At 45.5% G+C, this 15,650-nt stretch overlaps 1 protein-coding gene across 5 annotated transcripts in view; it reads right to left on the bottom strand.

Annotated features, from left to right (window-relative positions):
- Positions 1 to 15,650, bottom strand: part of CLIP2 (CAP-Gly domain containing linker protein 2) — a 79,672-nt gene that overhangs the window by 28,183 nt on the left and 35,839 nt on the right. For all 5 annotated transcript variants that reach the window (XM_081172910.1, XM_081172906.1, XM_081172909.1 and 2 more), the window contains exons 4-5: positions 3,541 to 3,665; positions 513 to 726 (exon numbers count right to left, since the gene is read on the bottom strand). In XM_081172910.1, coding sequence (XP_081029036.1) covers positions 513 to 726; positions 3,541 to 3,665 — 339 coding nt within the window. The remainder of the gene's footprint in view (positions 1 to 512; positions 727 to 3,540; positions 3,666 to 15,650) is intronic.

The raw sequence follows: 15,650 nt of genomic DNA, 5'->3' as shown, positions 1-15,650 counted from the left end.
GAGGGAAAAGGTGGGGTATAAATGGACTCCCTCGGGAGGTTGTGAGCTCTCCTTTTTAAGCAGAGGTTGGATGGCCATCTGTCATGGATGCTTTGATATCCCTACATTGCGGGGGTTTGGAATAGATGACACTTGGAGAACCCTTCCAACTCTATTAATCTATGAAATGCAAAAAGGCCATTTTGCACGGGGGTTCTGTGAGAAGAGCATGCATAAGCCCACCCCACCCTCGTTCTGCCATCTTCCCTGTCTAAAATGACCCACACGTCGGTGGTTGCACGTCAGTTAGATGTGTGCAAAATGGCCGCCGCCTGTAAATAAATCCATCTCTTTTCCTTAAAAGGGGGGGGGGCGTGTCTCCTAACAACTCTCAGCACCGTTAACAAACTATACTTCCCAGCATTCCTTGGAGGAGGAAGCCATGACTGTTTACAGTGGGATCATAGTGCTTTGAAGTTATGGTGTGGGGATGTGGCCCAAGCCTTCATTCCCAAACGGAAGCCGCTCCTTACCAGCCCGCTCCGGCTGGGTCTTCCCCCGACGGAGGAGGCCACCGAACTGACGGAGCTGATGGAGGAGCTGCTGGGGCTGTGGGTCAAGGCTGAGACGCCCATGGCCATTCGCTTGCTCTTCTTGGCTTTGGCTGGGCTGGTGGATGGGAAGCCAATGCGGATGACCTTGTGGATGGGAGCAAAGAGGCCGAACTTGGGCGGGCACTGGAAATACCTGGAGTTGAAAAGACAGGCAGGGGTTACGTTCCTGCTCCATGCTTCCAGATCCCCTACTTGGGATTCCAAAACACAGTTGGTGCTTTGGTCATTTTTGTCCTGATAGGCTTTCCCAGCTGTATAAATGGATCTTTGCCATGAGCACCTATCTTGTATTGCCCTCATTGTTTAATAACAACAACAAAAACAAAACAACAACAACATTAATAATAATATCATTTATTATATTTGTATATCGCCTTTCATCCGTAGATCCCAGGGCATCTTCATCATCATTTACTATTATCATTAATTAAATTTGTATACCACCCGTCATCCATAGATGCCATGGTGGCTCACAACATAAAATTACAGTATAAAAAGCAAAACATCCTATAGTAAAAATAAGAAGAAAAACAAACCAAGAATCCCCCTTCCCTCAACACATTTAAAAGGGCATCAGATGTCAATCAGCCAAAGGCCTGGTTGAAGAGGAATGCTTTCGCATGGTGCCTAAAATATGAAGGCACCAGGCGAACTTCTCTGTGGAGAGCATTCCACAAACAGGGAGCCACAACAGAGAAGGCCTGTTCTTCTGTTGCCACCCTCTCGTGGAAGAGGCACATGAAGAAGGGCCTCAAAGGTTACCTGTTTTTGTGTTTTCACAGAGCCAGTGTGGTGTAGTGTGGTGTAGTGGTTAAGAGCGGTAGTCATGTAATCTGGGGAACCGGGTTCGCGTCTCCGCTCCTCCACATGCAGCTGCTGGGTGACCTTGGGCCAGTCACACTTCTCTGAAGTCTCTCAGCCCCACTCACCTCACAGAGTGTTTGTTGTGGGGGAGGAAGGGAAAGGAGAATGTTAGCCGCTTTGAGACTCCTTAAAGGGAGTGAAAGGCGGGGTATCAAATCCAAACTCTTCTTCTTCTTCTGTTGCGCACGTTGCCTTGAGATAGTTGTTCAGAAGGCAATTAATAAATTGATGGTGATGGTGATGGTGATAATAATATTAATAGACTTTCAACAATAGCTAAGAAAAATGAGAAGTCTACAACCTCAAAAAAGACACAATACCCAAGGAAAGGGGGAATGGGAGAGGAAGAGGGGGAAACCTTGCTCAGGTGCCAGTTCTTAAAAGTCTCCTCATAATACATAGCCCTGCTTATACAGATCCCGGCTGCCTAGGAAAACAAGCCCACCCAAGAAAAATGACACAAACACACCACAAAAAAATAATCAGATGTGGCAGCAGAGCAGATGACAACGTCTGGGCCAAGGGGGCAGGGCTATTCCTTTTCTCAGGCAGCTCAGCTGACTAAATAAGCTGTTAGTGATGTATCACTGAAAAGGCAAGTGAAGATCTCTACAGGCACGCCAAACATCTCACCCAGATGTGAGCAGCTGTTCCAGAGCGCCGCCTCAAAATCTGAACAAAAGCAGCTGGCAGCTGCCCCATATTCTCTGCCTGTGGGAGGCAGAGCTGGGGAATTGCAGAGCTGAGGGCTGAATGGGTGTTCCAAATCCTTTGCAAGCAGCTGTTTATGGTTGCTATTTCCAAGCAACTTTGGATGCCTCTCAGCTAAAGCATCTCCTTTGGCTGGTTGCCAGGGAGACGGATCCTCAGAGGTGTCAGAAGATCAGGAAACCTCCAGGCATCTCAGTTTGCCCTGGGCCTCTCCCCATAAGTGTCCGGTCTGAGAGTGGCTTGATACACCTGATTCTCAACTGAGGTGGTCCAGGTTACACCACTTCATAAAACCTTTGGCACATAGAAACCTAGACCATCAGGGTAGGTCAGAAGTGCGCAGGATGTTTTTAATTCACTTCTCTTTCCCCGTGGTTGTAATATATGTATGTGGGGTTTATTGTCCGTTTGGTTGTAAGTCACTTTTTAGGTTGCCCTGGGCGATTTAAGTGACTAACAAATTCAGCAAATAATACCGTAATTTATATGTGAGAAGGATTTCTAAAATGTGTATCTTTTAGTTTGCAGAAACATTCCGGGCTTATCCTCACTTACCTTTCTTCTGCTCTTTCCAGGAACAATTTGCACTTAAAAGCTCTGTGTCCAAGCACAAACCGTATTTTTCTATGTATAAGACACCCCCATCAAGACCATCAAGAAGGCTGATCGCCGAAGAATTGATGCTTTTGAATTATGGTGCTGGAGGAGACTCTTGAGAGTCCCATGAACTGCAAGAAGATCAAACCTATCCATTCTGAAGGAAATCAGCCCTGAGTGCTCACTGGAAGGGCAGATCCTGAAGCTGAGGCTCCAATACTTTGGCCACCTCATGAGAAGAGAAGACTCCCTGGAAAAGACCCTGATGTTGGGAAAGATGGAGGGCACAAGGAGAAGGGGACGACAGAGGACGAGATGGTTGGACGGTGTTCTCGAAGCTACAAACATGAGCCTGACCAGACTGCGGGAGGCAGTGGAAGACAGGAGTGCCTGGCGTGCTCTGGTCCATGGGGTCACGAAGAGTCGGACACGACTAAACAACAACAACAAGACACCCCCATGTATAAGACGACACCTATTTTTTGAGCACAAAATGAATAAACAAACATTTGCAACATTCCGTATAAAAAATGACCCCCAATTTTAAACTTTAAAAATTTGGGGGGAAATATAGTCTTATACATGGAAAAATACAGTACTTTTTTTGATCTGAAGCTTTCCCTGCGAAAACCCAGAGCGAACGGCTCTGGGAAACCTGGATTGACCCTGGCTCTGATTGGGCACTAAGGAGCGGGCTTTCACAGGAAAGCTCCGGGGCAAAAGAACAACCCTGCACACACGGACACTGCGCACCCGGGTTGTGGCGGCCCCCTACCTTGTTCCGGCAACAGCTCCATCGTTCTTCCCCAAAGGTTCGTCCAGCTCCACTCCACACCACTCCCCTTTGGCAAAATCCGTCTCCCCCACATATCGCACGACACCAGTTTTTGTTCCGCCAACCTGAAAAATCATGGGGGGGGGGGGGCGGGGAAGAGGAACCAAACAAAACATTTTACAAATATTTTTTTAAAGACATAAACATACAGAAAGGAAAAAAAAGATTAAGATAGAATCAAAGGTAAGTCAGACTAAGAAGCTTGACACAACTCCAAAGCAATTCTGAGGTGCTTCACTGATTTTGACACTAATTTGCTTGGTTTTCAAATTGCAAAAAAACAAACAAAAACAAACCAACTCTGGCAGAATATTAGCCCTGGCCACTGTTACCAGAGAACGAGAGGGAAACAGAATTTTGCAGTTTATGGTATCTAATTTCACTTTTGCATTTGCTCAGATTAACATAATATTCTAACAGATTGGTCAAGATAATCACATCTAAAGAATAAAGTAAAAATAGACTGTTAATAGGCCAAAGGGGGAAAAATAAGGTTAGATTGTGTTAAGATAAATTATAGGACAAAAACTGAGAAAGAGGGAAAGGATTTGCTGAAATAGCTAACTGAACTAGAATACAAAAAAGGGAGGCGTGAGGAGGTCGGCGAAACAAGTAAATGAAAGACAAGATACGGAAATATTGGGTGTGTTTTTAATTGTTTCTGTTTTTGTTTTTGTTTTGTTAAGATAAGCAGTGTGTGTTTTTTATGCATTGTATTGTATTGTTTTGCTTTGTTTAATCCTTTTTCTTCTTTTTGTAATTATTAAACTCTCAATAAATATTACTTTAAAAAAAAAAAAGATAATCACATCTAACAAAGTGCGTCGTTTTCCTCTCCGTTGATTTTCGACTTTACGATATATAGGCACCACCCAAAAAGATCATGAGACAATGATACCTGAACCACATTGGGAGATGAAAGTGTTTTATCTGAGCTTTTTAAAAAAGGTTATGAGATCTAAGGAATCGAGCATCCATCCCAATTTGCTCACATAAAGCTTATGAGGATATTAGACAAGCGCTAGGTACACCTCAGCAGCTTGAAATGCAGTAAAGTTGTTTCTCACACCACCCCAGATGCATTTCAAGATGCCTTTTCACACTGCTGTACAAGACGGGGTGGGGATTTCTTCACCTGGTGAGCATTACTGACTTGTTCCCCCGTTTGCAATTCCCGTCTCCAAATCCCATCTGGGCACGTGCAACTGTTGTCTCAATTGTCCACACCTCAGCTTAACTGCAAGGGATGCGGGTGGCGCTGTGGGTTAAACCACAGAGCCTAGGACTTGCCGATCAGAAGGTCGGCAGTTCGAATCCCCGCGACGGGGTGAGCTCCCATTGCTTGGTCCCTGCTCCTGCCAACCTAGCAGTTTGAAAGCATGTCAAAGTGCAAGTAGATAAATAGGTACCGCTCACGCGGGAAGGTAAACGGCGTTTCCGTGTGCTGCTCTGGTTCACCAGAAGCGGCTTAGTCATGCTGGCCACATGACCCGGAAGCTGTACGCCGGCTCCCTCGGCCAATAAAGCGAGATGAGCGCCGCAACCCCAGAGTCGGTCACGACTGGACCTAATGGTCAGGGGTCCCTTTACCTTTACAGCTTAACCACAGCTTCTGTTTTTAATCATATGGAAGCTGGATTGAAGGAAAATGCACCACAGAGGGGCATTTCTCCAGAAACTACAGGATGAATTTGGATTGTGGCTAACATCATGTCCGCTTGGCTTCAAACACCGGTGGAGGGAATGCGCTGGAGTAAAAAGTCATGTGTGCACAGCTGGTGTCTTTATGAAACGTTCATTTTGATTTCTTGTGGGCACGTTATACGTCTTCCCATTAATCGTCCGTTCATTCTATATTTTTCAGTGCTTTTCTCTATCACTTTCCTAACTGCAAAAGTCATGCAGAATAATGGGAACTGGAGTTTGTTAAAGGGATTGGGAACTGCAGTGCTGTGAGGTCAGCGCCCTTAACAAACTCCAGTCCCCAGGATTCTCTGGGGGAAGTCATGACTATTAAAGCAGTACAAGCACTTTGAATGTATGGTGTGGATTTGACCTCAGGCATCAGATTCCAGGGGGCAGTGGGTTCCCTACTGCCCCATCTGTTGGTGGACAGGGCTACACTATCCTGGCCTCTCTAAATTAAGCTGCGGCCTATCAGGCTATGCATGCACTCTACATTTAAATATTTTAATGTTGTATTTTAATTTTGTTTTTAAGTTGTAATCATTCAACTTGTTTTTATTATTGCTTGTAAGCTGCCCTGAGCCCAGCCTTGGCTGGGGAGGGCGGGGTATTAAAAAAAAATATATTATTATTATTAAAGCACATTCAAAACACACAAACCCTCACAGAACTCCGGGAACTGAAGATTATGGGTTACTGCAAACTGTGACTCTGGGAGGGGTCTACAGTGCTCGTAATTCTTTGAGAGGGGGAATGTGCTTCCACTGTGCTTTCAAGTTGTAATGTGTATGTAGCCTGAATGTGAAAAGCAGCTTTATGAGAAACATAGGAAAGCTGAGTTTTTTTGCAACTCCATCTTCCAGCACAACCATCAAACTGATTTAGTATAAAAAACAAACAAACAAATCTATCCAAGTACATTTCAAAACTCCATGTCTATTATTGATGGGGGTTTTTAATTGCCCCACTGCTCAGCAATATATATATATACAGCAGTACCTTGGGTTACAAACACCTCGGGTTACAGACTCCGCTAACCCTCGGGTTAAGAAGTTTACCTCAGGATGAGAACAGAAATAGCGCACCGGCGGTGCAGCGGCAGCGAGAGGCCCTATTAGCTAAAGTGGTACCTCAGGTTAAGAACAGACCTCCAGAACGAATTAAGTTCATAACCAGAGACCTTCGACTCCCAAGGCATTTGGGAGACGAGATACGACTGTGTGTGTGTGTGTGTGTGTGTGTGTGTGTGTGTGTGTATGTGTGTGTATATATATATATATATATATATATATATATATATATATATATGGATCCCAGGGTGGCAGTTGCTCCCCTCAAGCTAACAACCTAAAAGGGTATGACAGGAAAGGAAAACTGATTGGGAGGGAGGAAGAAATAGGCAAGCTCAGATGCACGTTCTGAGTTGCAAGTTTCTCTAACGTCCATTTGGGATGTAAATGTTCCAGGAGGGGAAGCTAGTCTCTCAGATGTATTTATCTTCCACACAAGCAGCACAACAGACCTGTCCGGAGTGGCAGCTTCCCTGCCCTGCAGGCCCTCTCAAGAAGACAGCTAAACCAATAATGATGCTTTAGGCCAGTAATTCCATGGCCCCACTAGAACCCGGCTGAAGATGCCATTTAGCCACAGGGTGCAAACCCAGGAATGAAAGCGTAGCAGCAAACACAGAAAAACAAACAGATGAACACCGTCTGACCAGTAAGCAGATTTATTCATCTCCATCATTTCTGCAAATGCTGTTCAAATAAATGCGTATGGGGATGGGGAGGGGCTCTGTGTTTGATTTAAAAGCCACTGACAAGTTTGATCCCTCTGCTAGTAGGATGGGCTCATTGAATGAAAGGTATTTGCTGACTGCAATGGGGTGGGAGAATCCTGTGTACGGAAGTCACGGCCTTCAAGTGAGGAGGTTTCATTTCAAGGGCAGAGAGACTGAGGGAGACACTTTCTCAAATGATTTGCAAGCTGCTAGACTATATTGCTAAGGCCCCGTTGTCTGAAGACAAACAAGCCTACGAAATTGCTGAAGCTAAGCAAGTCTCGGCATGGACTGGGGAACCATCTGGGCACATGAGAGGCAGTGTGGTGCAGTGGTTAAGTGTGTCAGATTAGGGGTCAGCAAACTTTTTCAGCAGGGGGCTGGTCCACTGTCCCTCAGACCTTGTGGGGGGCTGGACTATTTTTTTTGGGGGGGGGTGAACGAATTCCTATGCCCCACAAATAACCCAGAGATGCATTTTAAATAAAAGGACACATTTTACCCATATAAAAACACGCTTATTCCTGGACTGTCCACAGGCTGGATTTAGAAGGTGATTGGGCCGAATCCGGCCCCCGGGCCTTAGTTTGCCAACCCATGGACTAGGAATTAGGAGACCAGGGTTCAAATCCCCACTCAGTCATGAGGCTCACCGGGTGACCCTGGGTCAGTCACCACCACTCAGCCTAACCTACCTCACAGGGTTGTTGTAGGGCATTAAATGAGGAGAGGGAGAGGCCCTGCATGGGATACAAATGCAATAAATATAAAATAAAGTAGAAGTCTGTCACCTGAGGGTTCCATGATGAAAGGGAGGAAATAAGTAAAGATAAACATCTGAAAACAAGCCTTAAGACCTGCTGGTTACTAGCTAGGACATGTTGGCTCAGGGCTAAGAAGAAACTATTTGACAGCTCGAACACAGACGGGGGAGGAGTAAAAAACCTGAGTTTTGCAGCTGGCTAGAAGAAGTGGATCAGGATAGCGAGGGCGGATCAAAACACTGCACATTTAAATCAGGATGAATTCAGGCCAAATTGCTCACTGCCGTGTAACTGCCCCAGAAACAAATCAGAACGAATGCCCAGTGAAGAGCAGACTTGGTGTGAGGCTCCCGACTCAAAAGACAACAGCAACTCTCACTTGAAAGTAAGGAGAATGTCTTTATTCGGGTGAATAGCGCTAGAGGCTCAGGACCCAGTGGTCAGGGATGATGGGAATTGTAGTCCCAAAACATCTGGAGGGCCAAGGTTGCCTATGCCTGTTCTAAACACAGCCTGACCAAGTTTTTTCCCCTTCTAGAACTTAATTACATTCTGCAAAGCAGGGTGAAGCCTTCCCAAGATGTCAACACACACAGAGAGAAAGAAAAAAGCCCACAGCTGAACGAGAGGCAGGACAGAAGAAAGGAATTCCAAGTGTGCCTCTTGAGCAGCAGTGGGAAAATAATCCCTTTTGGAAGCCAAAGGGAGAAGGGAAACCTTGAATTACCGTGTCTCGTAATTGCAAGGCTGTCGCTGCTCCAAGACCGCCCACATTTTCCTCCCAGACATGAGCCACTTAGAAGCACACAAGCTGGGTGGGATGTACTGCAAGGACTGGGTATAGTAGATGCTGGGTATAGTAGATGCCCTGGTTCAGAGGCAGAGCATCTTTGCACACAAAAAGCTCCCAGGTACATCTTCAATGGCATCTCCAAGCAGGAAATGTCCCCTGCCTGAAATCCTGGACAGCCCCTGCCAGTCAGGGATAGTAGATCACAGACAGACCAATGGCCCAGCTCCCCACAGTTGCACAAAGAAGTCAACTGGGGCAAAGGGAGTCAAACCTCCTAACATAATAATAATAATAATAATAATAATAATAATAATAATAATAATAATAATAATAATAATAATAATAATAATAATAATTTACTATTTATACCCTGCCCATCTGGGCGGCTTCCAACAAAACACTAAAATACAGTAACCTATTAAACATTAAAAGCTTCCCTAAACAGGGCTGCCTTCAGATGTCTTCTAAAAGTTTGGTTGTTATTTTTCTCTTTGACATCTGGTGGGAGGCCGTTCCACAGGGCGGGTGCCACTACCGAGAAGGCCCTCTGCCTGGTTTTGCCATTGAGGCTCAATCCTCAAGAACCAAGTGTCAGTGTTCCTCTGAGCACGTACAGAGCAGCCTCCTCTCACAGAGATGCTTCAACAACAACTGTTATAGTTACGATTTAGGGCTCGCTTGGTTTCAACCCTGTTTTTGCCTTTGGAGATGCCTTGTCAACAATGTGTTGGTCAGAATTGCTGGAAGATTTAACGCTGCGGCTGGACTGTTGGTGGAGACGATTGCCAGCATGTAATTCTGGTACACAGGGTGCCCAGATACTACAGGGCCTGGTTCAAGGTTCTGGCATTAATTGACAAGGCCCTGAGCAACTTGGATCCAGTATGCCTTGGCCTTGCCTGATCTTTGTACACCTGCCCCATCACTGAGGTCTTCAGGGGAGTAACTGTTAGTGGTTGCCTCACGGCTTGGATGCATGGCTCATTAGTTGGCTAGAGAGTGTGGTGTTCCTAACACCAAGTTTGCAGGTTCGATCCCAACATGCGACACAGTTGGAGGGAGTGATAGGAAAATCAGCACCCTTGGCACCCCAAAGCCTACGAAAGTGACTAACGTTGGCACAGGGAGGGGTTTGGCTGCCTGAGATGCAATACTTTCTGACGTCTCACAGACAATAGGCCTTCAGATGAACTATAATTATACTCATTCTAAGGTCACCAAGAGTCTAATTTAGGAGTTCCTTTCTCCCTCTTGTGGTTGCCATTTTCGCTACAAACTCAACATTGGGGATTTCCTGAAGTTAAAGTGTTGCAAAGGAAAAGAGATGTGTGTGGATACACATGACGTCGCTACAGCAAAGTATTGCCAAGAGAAGTCCACCCCAAATCTCTATAGACACGCAGGGGTCAGCAAACTTTTTCAGCAGGGGGCCAGTCCACTGGGGAGCCGGACTATATTTTGGAAAAAAATAATGAATGAATTCCTATGCCCCACAAATAACCTAGCGATGCATTTTAAATAAAAGAAGAAGAAGAGTTTGGATTTGATATCCCACTTTATCACTACCCGAAGGAGTCTCAAAGCGGCTAACATTCTCCTTTCCCTTCCTCCCCCCCCCAACAAACACTCTGTGAGGTGAGTGATGCTGAGAGACTTCAGAGAAGTGTGACTGGCCCAAGGTCACCCAGCAGCTGCATGTGGAGGAGCGGAGACCCGAACCTGGTTCCGCAGATTACGAGACTACTGCTCTTAACCACTACACCACACTGGTGTAAAAACACCAGGCAAGCCCCACAAATAACCCAGAGATGCATTTTAAATAAAAGGACACACTCTACTCATGTAAAAACACACTGTTTCCTGGACCATCCGCGGGATGGATTTAGAAGGCGATTGGGCCGGATCCGGCCCCTTGGCCTTAGTTTGCCTACCCATGCACCAGAGCCTGCAATTCAAGGGTCACCACAGTGGTGCCAGGGGGCACACATTTTCCAGCATTTTCCTAGGTGCCCTTCTACCCCCCTCTCACCCAAAATTAGGCTTGAAAATTAGGGTTGTGAGACCACCAAGTCTAACCTGAAGTCTCCAGGTTTGAATGGCCCCTTCCAGGGGGCAAGTGGGGGGCTGGAATCTCCCACCAGAGTGTCCCTGTTCAGGGTTTGAGCCCACTGCAAACATTTTGCTGCAAACATCTGGTGCAAGCCCAGAGAAAGAGACAAGGGCAGCCAGCTCTCTGCAAACTAAACCCCAGAAAAAAGTGTTGTCGTCCTCCCCCCCCCCCCAGTGTGTAACCTTGGCTGTCATCTCCTTTTCCTTCTAAATACTAATGGCTCTGAAACACTATGCAGCATCGAAAGCCACAAGCATTGCCTCTGCAGTAGAGAGTGAATGCACTCAGACCATCTGCAAGAGAAACCCCAAACCTGAACTCAGAGAGAGCCAAGAAGGCAATTATGAGCTCTCTCTCACACACACTTAATGGGGGGGAAACTATGCAAAGAGGCTTCTGAACAGTAGCCACAAAGAAAGATAAGAATCGCCAAAAAGCAAAGTAGTTTCCTCCTCGTCCAGCCCTAGATTAAAATAATTATTTTATGGCCAAATCCTCCCTCTGGCTCCTCAACAGCATGAACGATCGACTTACTGTATTTTTTGCTCTGTAAGACTTACTTTCCCCCTCCTAAAATAAGGGGAAATGTGTGTGCGTCTTATGGAGCGAATGCAGGTTGCGCAGCTATCCCAAAAGCCAGAACAGCAAGAGGGATTGCTGCTTTCACTGCGCAGCGATCCCTCTTGCTGTTCTGGCTTCTGAGATTCAGAATATATTTTTTCTTGTTTTCCTCCTCCAAAAACTAGGTGCGTCTTGTGGTCTGGTGCGTCTTATAGAGCGAAAAATACGGTACATTTCTGTTGCACCAAGGAAATGGACATTGTTCTGCCTTCCTGCCTGTTTCACAAATATATGCATCTTTCTGCACACTTTCCCCTATGAGGAAGGTTCCCTGTTAGATAGATAGCAACTGTGTGTGTGTCTAAAATCAATAAAAAGGCTCTGGTTGCCTCACCTCAAAAAGGACATGGAAGCGTTGGAAAAACTTCAGAAAAGGCTAACCCAAATGACTGTGCATTTCCAGAGGTTGTACTAGAGGGGTCCCCATTCTAATTCTACGATTCTACTGGCTGTCTTTTTAATTTTGCATTACGCCACTCTCACCCCTAACAGACCCTCAAAAGCAGCTACTTTGTCCCCCAGGACTCTCTCAAATCTCAAAATGTGCCCTCCGGCCAGGAAAGGTTGGCAACAACTGGTTGTAAGGTCTGTAGGAGAGGGATCTATCTCCTTTTGTGCTCTGCAAACATGTTCATGCACATTGGTTAGAGTTATATAAAATTAAAATTAAATATTTGATGGCGCACAGAGTTTTTGGTTTGTTTGTTTTTGAAGTCTGGGTTCTTTTTAAAAACTACTCTAGAGAAAAGGCCCTCTTTTGCCATATCCATCCCCAGCAGAAAGCCCGGAAGACAGACATGTGGCCTAAATAAAGCCTGGCGCAGGGGGGAGACAGTCGTAACATTTGAACTTCCCCTGCAGTTTTCAAATTGTGTCTCCAGAAACATTCTTTCCCTCGCCTGTTTCCAATTTACTGCAATCCCTTTCCCTTCCAGCCTCCCTGCTCTCAACTCCAGAGCAAAAGAGGACTCTTGTTCTCTCGGGGCTGGTTCAGATTGAGATCCATTCTTGCATTTTTAATCTTGTATTACCTATTTGTTCATTTATTACATTTGCATCCCGTTCTTCCTCCCAAAGTCGCCTAAGGCACCAAACATCAGAATAGTAAAACGGCAGGGTTTGCCAGTTCGGAAGCACCCCAGACCCTCAGATTTCAAAGCCCAAACCTGAGACCTGGGGGGCAGAGGGGGGGGCGGTCCTTGGTGATGTCACATACCTGCCACCATGTTGAATCCCAAAACTGGGACGTTCATCTTCCCAGCTGTGTAACCATGTGAGTCATGTGACCCGCAGGAGATCTCAGGCCCCTGAAAAAGCACTTTTTCAGGGCGAGTTCTCGGTGTGAAATCATTACGCCCAAAATGGCTGCCGTGCTCTCGCGCAAAAAATGGGATGTCTCGGTTTTTCCGGGACACTTGGTGTCACAGGGGGGAGCCTAGAGAAGAAAGTTGATTGGAAGAGGGGCATTGATGAGGGCAGGCACAAACGCCTAAACATGTCTGTGCTATGATTTGCAGCCAGCTCCTGTCAGACTGAAGCTTTTACATTGCATGCACATTCTTCTCTCTCTCTATATATAAATATATATAATTTAAAGCCCTCTCACCCATCTGAAGATGCAAACCCCACCCACCTGCCAGAGACCAGGCAAACCCAGAGGCTTCGGGTTAAAACTACGCTCTAAAGCAGTAGAATTTAAACGAGAGAGAAAAACCCTATTTAAAACATTTAGAAAACATCTCAAAACATTCAGAGCAGTGGCTCCCAAACTTCTCTCTCCCCCACAGACCACTTTAAAATTCCTGATTTTCCTGGCGGACGACATAATGATTTTTCTGCCTGTTGCGGCAACTGAAATGCGCTGTGTTAGATGCTATATGATTTTTAATTCTGTTTCCATTGCTGCTTTTATTTCTTATACGGTACTTTACTGTATTTCAATAGAAATTAAAATGGCAATACGTTATAAGAAATAAAAGAAGAAAAATGCAGTTTAAAATCATATTTAATGAAGACCTCCTGAACGTAAACTCATTCCACAGACCACAAAGGGAACCCCCAATTCAGAACGTCTCAAAACATTTAAAAGCAATTGCATAGCCACACAGTTATTAATTTCCTGGTTGCTATGGATTGCTATTGGGTTCAGCAACTTCCATTTACAGCAAAGTTTATAAGCTAGGCAATGACATCCCTCTGCCACCAGCATCTGGTATTCACAGATACACTGCTTCCAGATATGGAGGTTCTACTTGCCAATGACAGCTGATAGGAGGGGCTGTGGATAAGTCAGCCTCCCCCAACCTGGTGCCCTCCAGAGATTGTGGACCATCAATCCCCGCCAGAACAGCAAGGGAGTGCATCGTGGTCCAGAAGAACTCAAAGGCACCTGGCTAAGATACATGAAGCTGATGGAAGTTGCGTTTTTTTAAAAACCAACCAACCAACCAACCAACCAATACTTATGAAGTAGCATGCTCCACATCTTCTGTTCCCTTGGCAGACAAATACAGGATTATTCTTATTTTTTATTTTACAGTGGTACCTCGGGTTACAGACGCTTCAGGTTACAGACTCTGCTAACCCAGAAATAGTACCTCGGGTTAAGAACTTTGCTTCAGGATGAGAACAGAAATCGTGCTCCGGCGGCACGGCGGCAGTGGGAGGCCCCGTTAGCTAAAGTGGTACCTCAGGTTAAGAACAGTTTCAGGTTAAGAACGGACCTCCAGAACGAATTAAGTTCTTAACCCGAGGTACCACTGTATTTTTATTAGATTTTTATACTGCCCTTCATAAAAAAACATCTCAGGGTGGTTCACAAGATAAAATACAAAGTAAACGCACAAATAAGTAAAGGTAAAGGGACCCCTGACCATTAGGTCCAGTCATGGCTGACTCTGGGGTTGCGGCGCTCATCTCGCTTTATTGGCCGAGGGAGCTGGCGTACAGCTTCAAGGTCATGTGGCCAGCATGACTAAGCCGCTTCTGGCGAACCAGAGTAGCACACGGAAACGCCGTTTACCTTCCCGCCAGAGCGGTACCTATTTATCTACTTGAACTTTGACGTGCTTTTGAACTGCTAGGTTGGCAGGAGCAGGCACCTAGCAACGGGAGCTCACCCCGTCGCGGGGATTCGAACCGCCAACCTTCTGATCAGCAAGTCCTAGGCTCTTGGTTTAACCCACAGCACAAATAAATAGTTTAAAAAGAAGTGACCAAACAACAACCCTTCTTCCTACAAACACATTTAAAAGGCTGTAGAATATTAATCATCCCAAGGCCTGGTTGAAGAGGAATATTTTTGCCTGGTGCCTAAAGGTGTATAAGGAAGGCACCAGGCAAACCTTCCTGGGGAGAGCATTCCACAGACAGGGAGCCACTGCAGAAAAGGCTCTTGCCGTCTTCTGGACTTCTTATAGAAGCAGCGTCAAAGAAGAGGCTCAGATTGTAGGGTCTGGGTCGGTTTATATGGGGGGAGACATTCCTTGGGGTTATTGTGGTCCTATGCCGTAAATAAGGTCCTGGCCTTTTAAGTATGCTACTGGACAGAGACGAAACATCCAGCAGCCATATTCAAGAGAAATCTTCTGCACTATGTATATGGCATGAAGCCCAGTGGCACTTCACCGTCGAATGAGCTGTCGTTTTCCTTCCTCTGCAGAACACAGAGCAATGGTGCGGCAGCAACTCCTCCTAGCGCATCCTATCCAGCCTCCCCAATGAGCATCTCCCACAATCTCCCACAATCAGCCAGCTGTGACTCTTTGGATGGAGCAAGAGAGGGACGCAGGCATTCCACGCAACCAAGGCAATTCTGGAGGCAATTCTGGCGAGACGGATAAAAACTTTTCTCTGTCCATTTTCTCTTTTAAATATTTATTAAGGTTTTTTAAAATAATACAGTAAAAAAGAAAAAAGAAAAATACAAAATAAAGACAGTTAAAAAAAGACACATATTTTCTGTCACTTGTTTTCCTTTAACTTATTTCCCGGACCTCCTCATACCTCCCTCCTTTGTATTCCACTTCAAATTATTGGTTCAGCAAATCCTTACCATTAAATTTTAAGCCATTTATAACCCTTTTTTCATATTCTCTTAAAGCATTACAGCTGGAAACCCCTTAATTACTATCCAACATCATTCTATCCTTCATTAATTTTACAATATTTCTGTAGATAGTCTTTAAATTTCTTCCAATCTTCTTCCACAGACTCTTCTCCCTGGTCTCAGATTCTGCCGTCTCTGTCCATTTTCTCCACACCCCGCATAATTTCCGCTTTTCTCCCAAATGCTAC

This window comes from Podarcis bocagei (genome assembly GCF_964188305.1).
Source record: "Podarcis bocagei genome assembly, chromosome: 15".
NCBI classification, from domain to species: Eukaryota; Metazoa; Chordata; class Lepidosauria; order Squamata; family Lacertidae; genus Podarcis; species Podarcis bocagei.
This window is presented reverse-complemented; position numbering and strand designations above follow the sequence as displayed.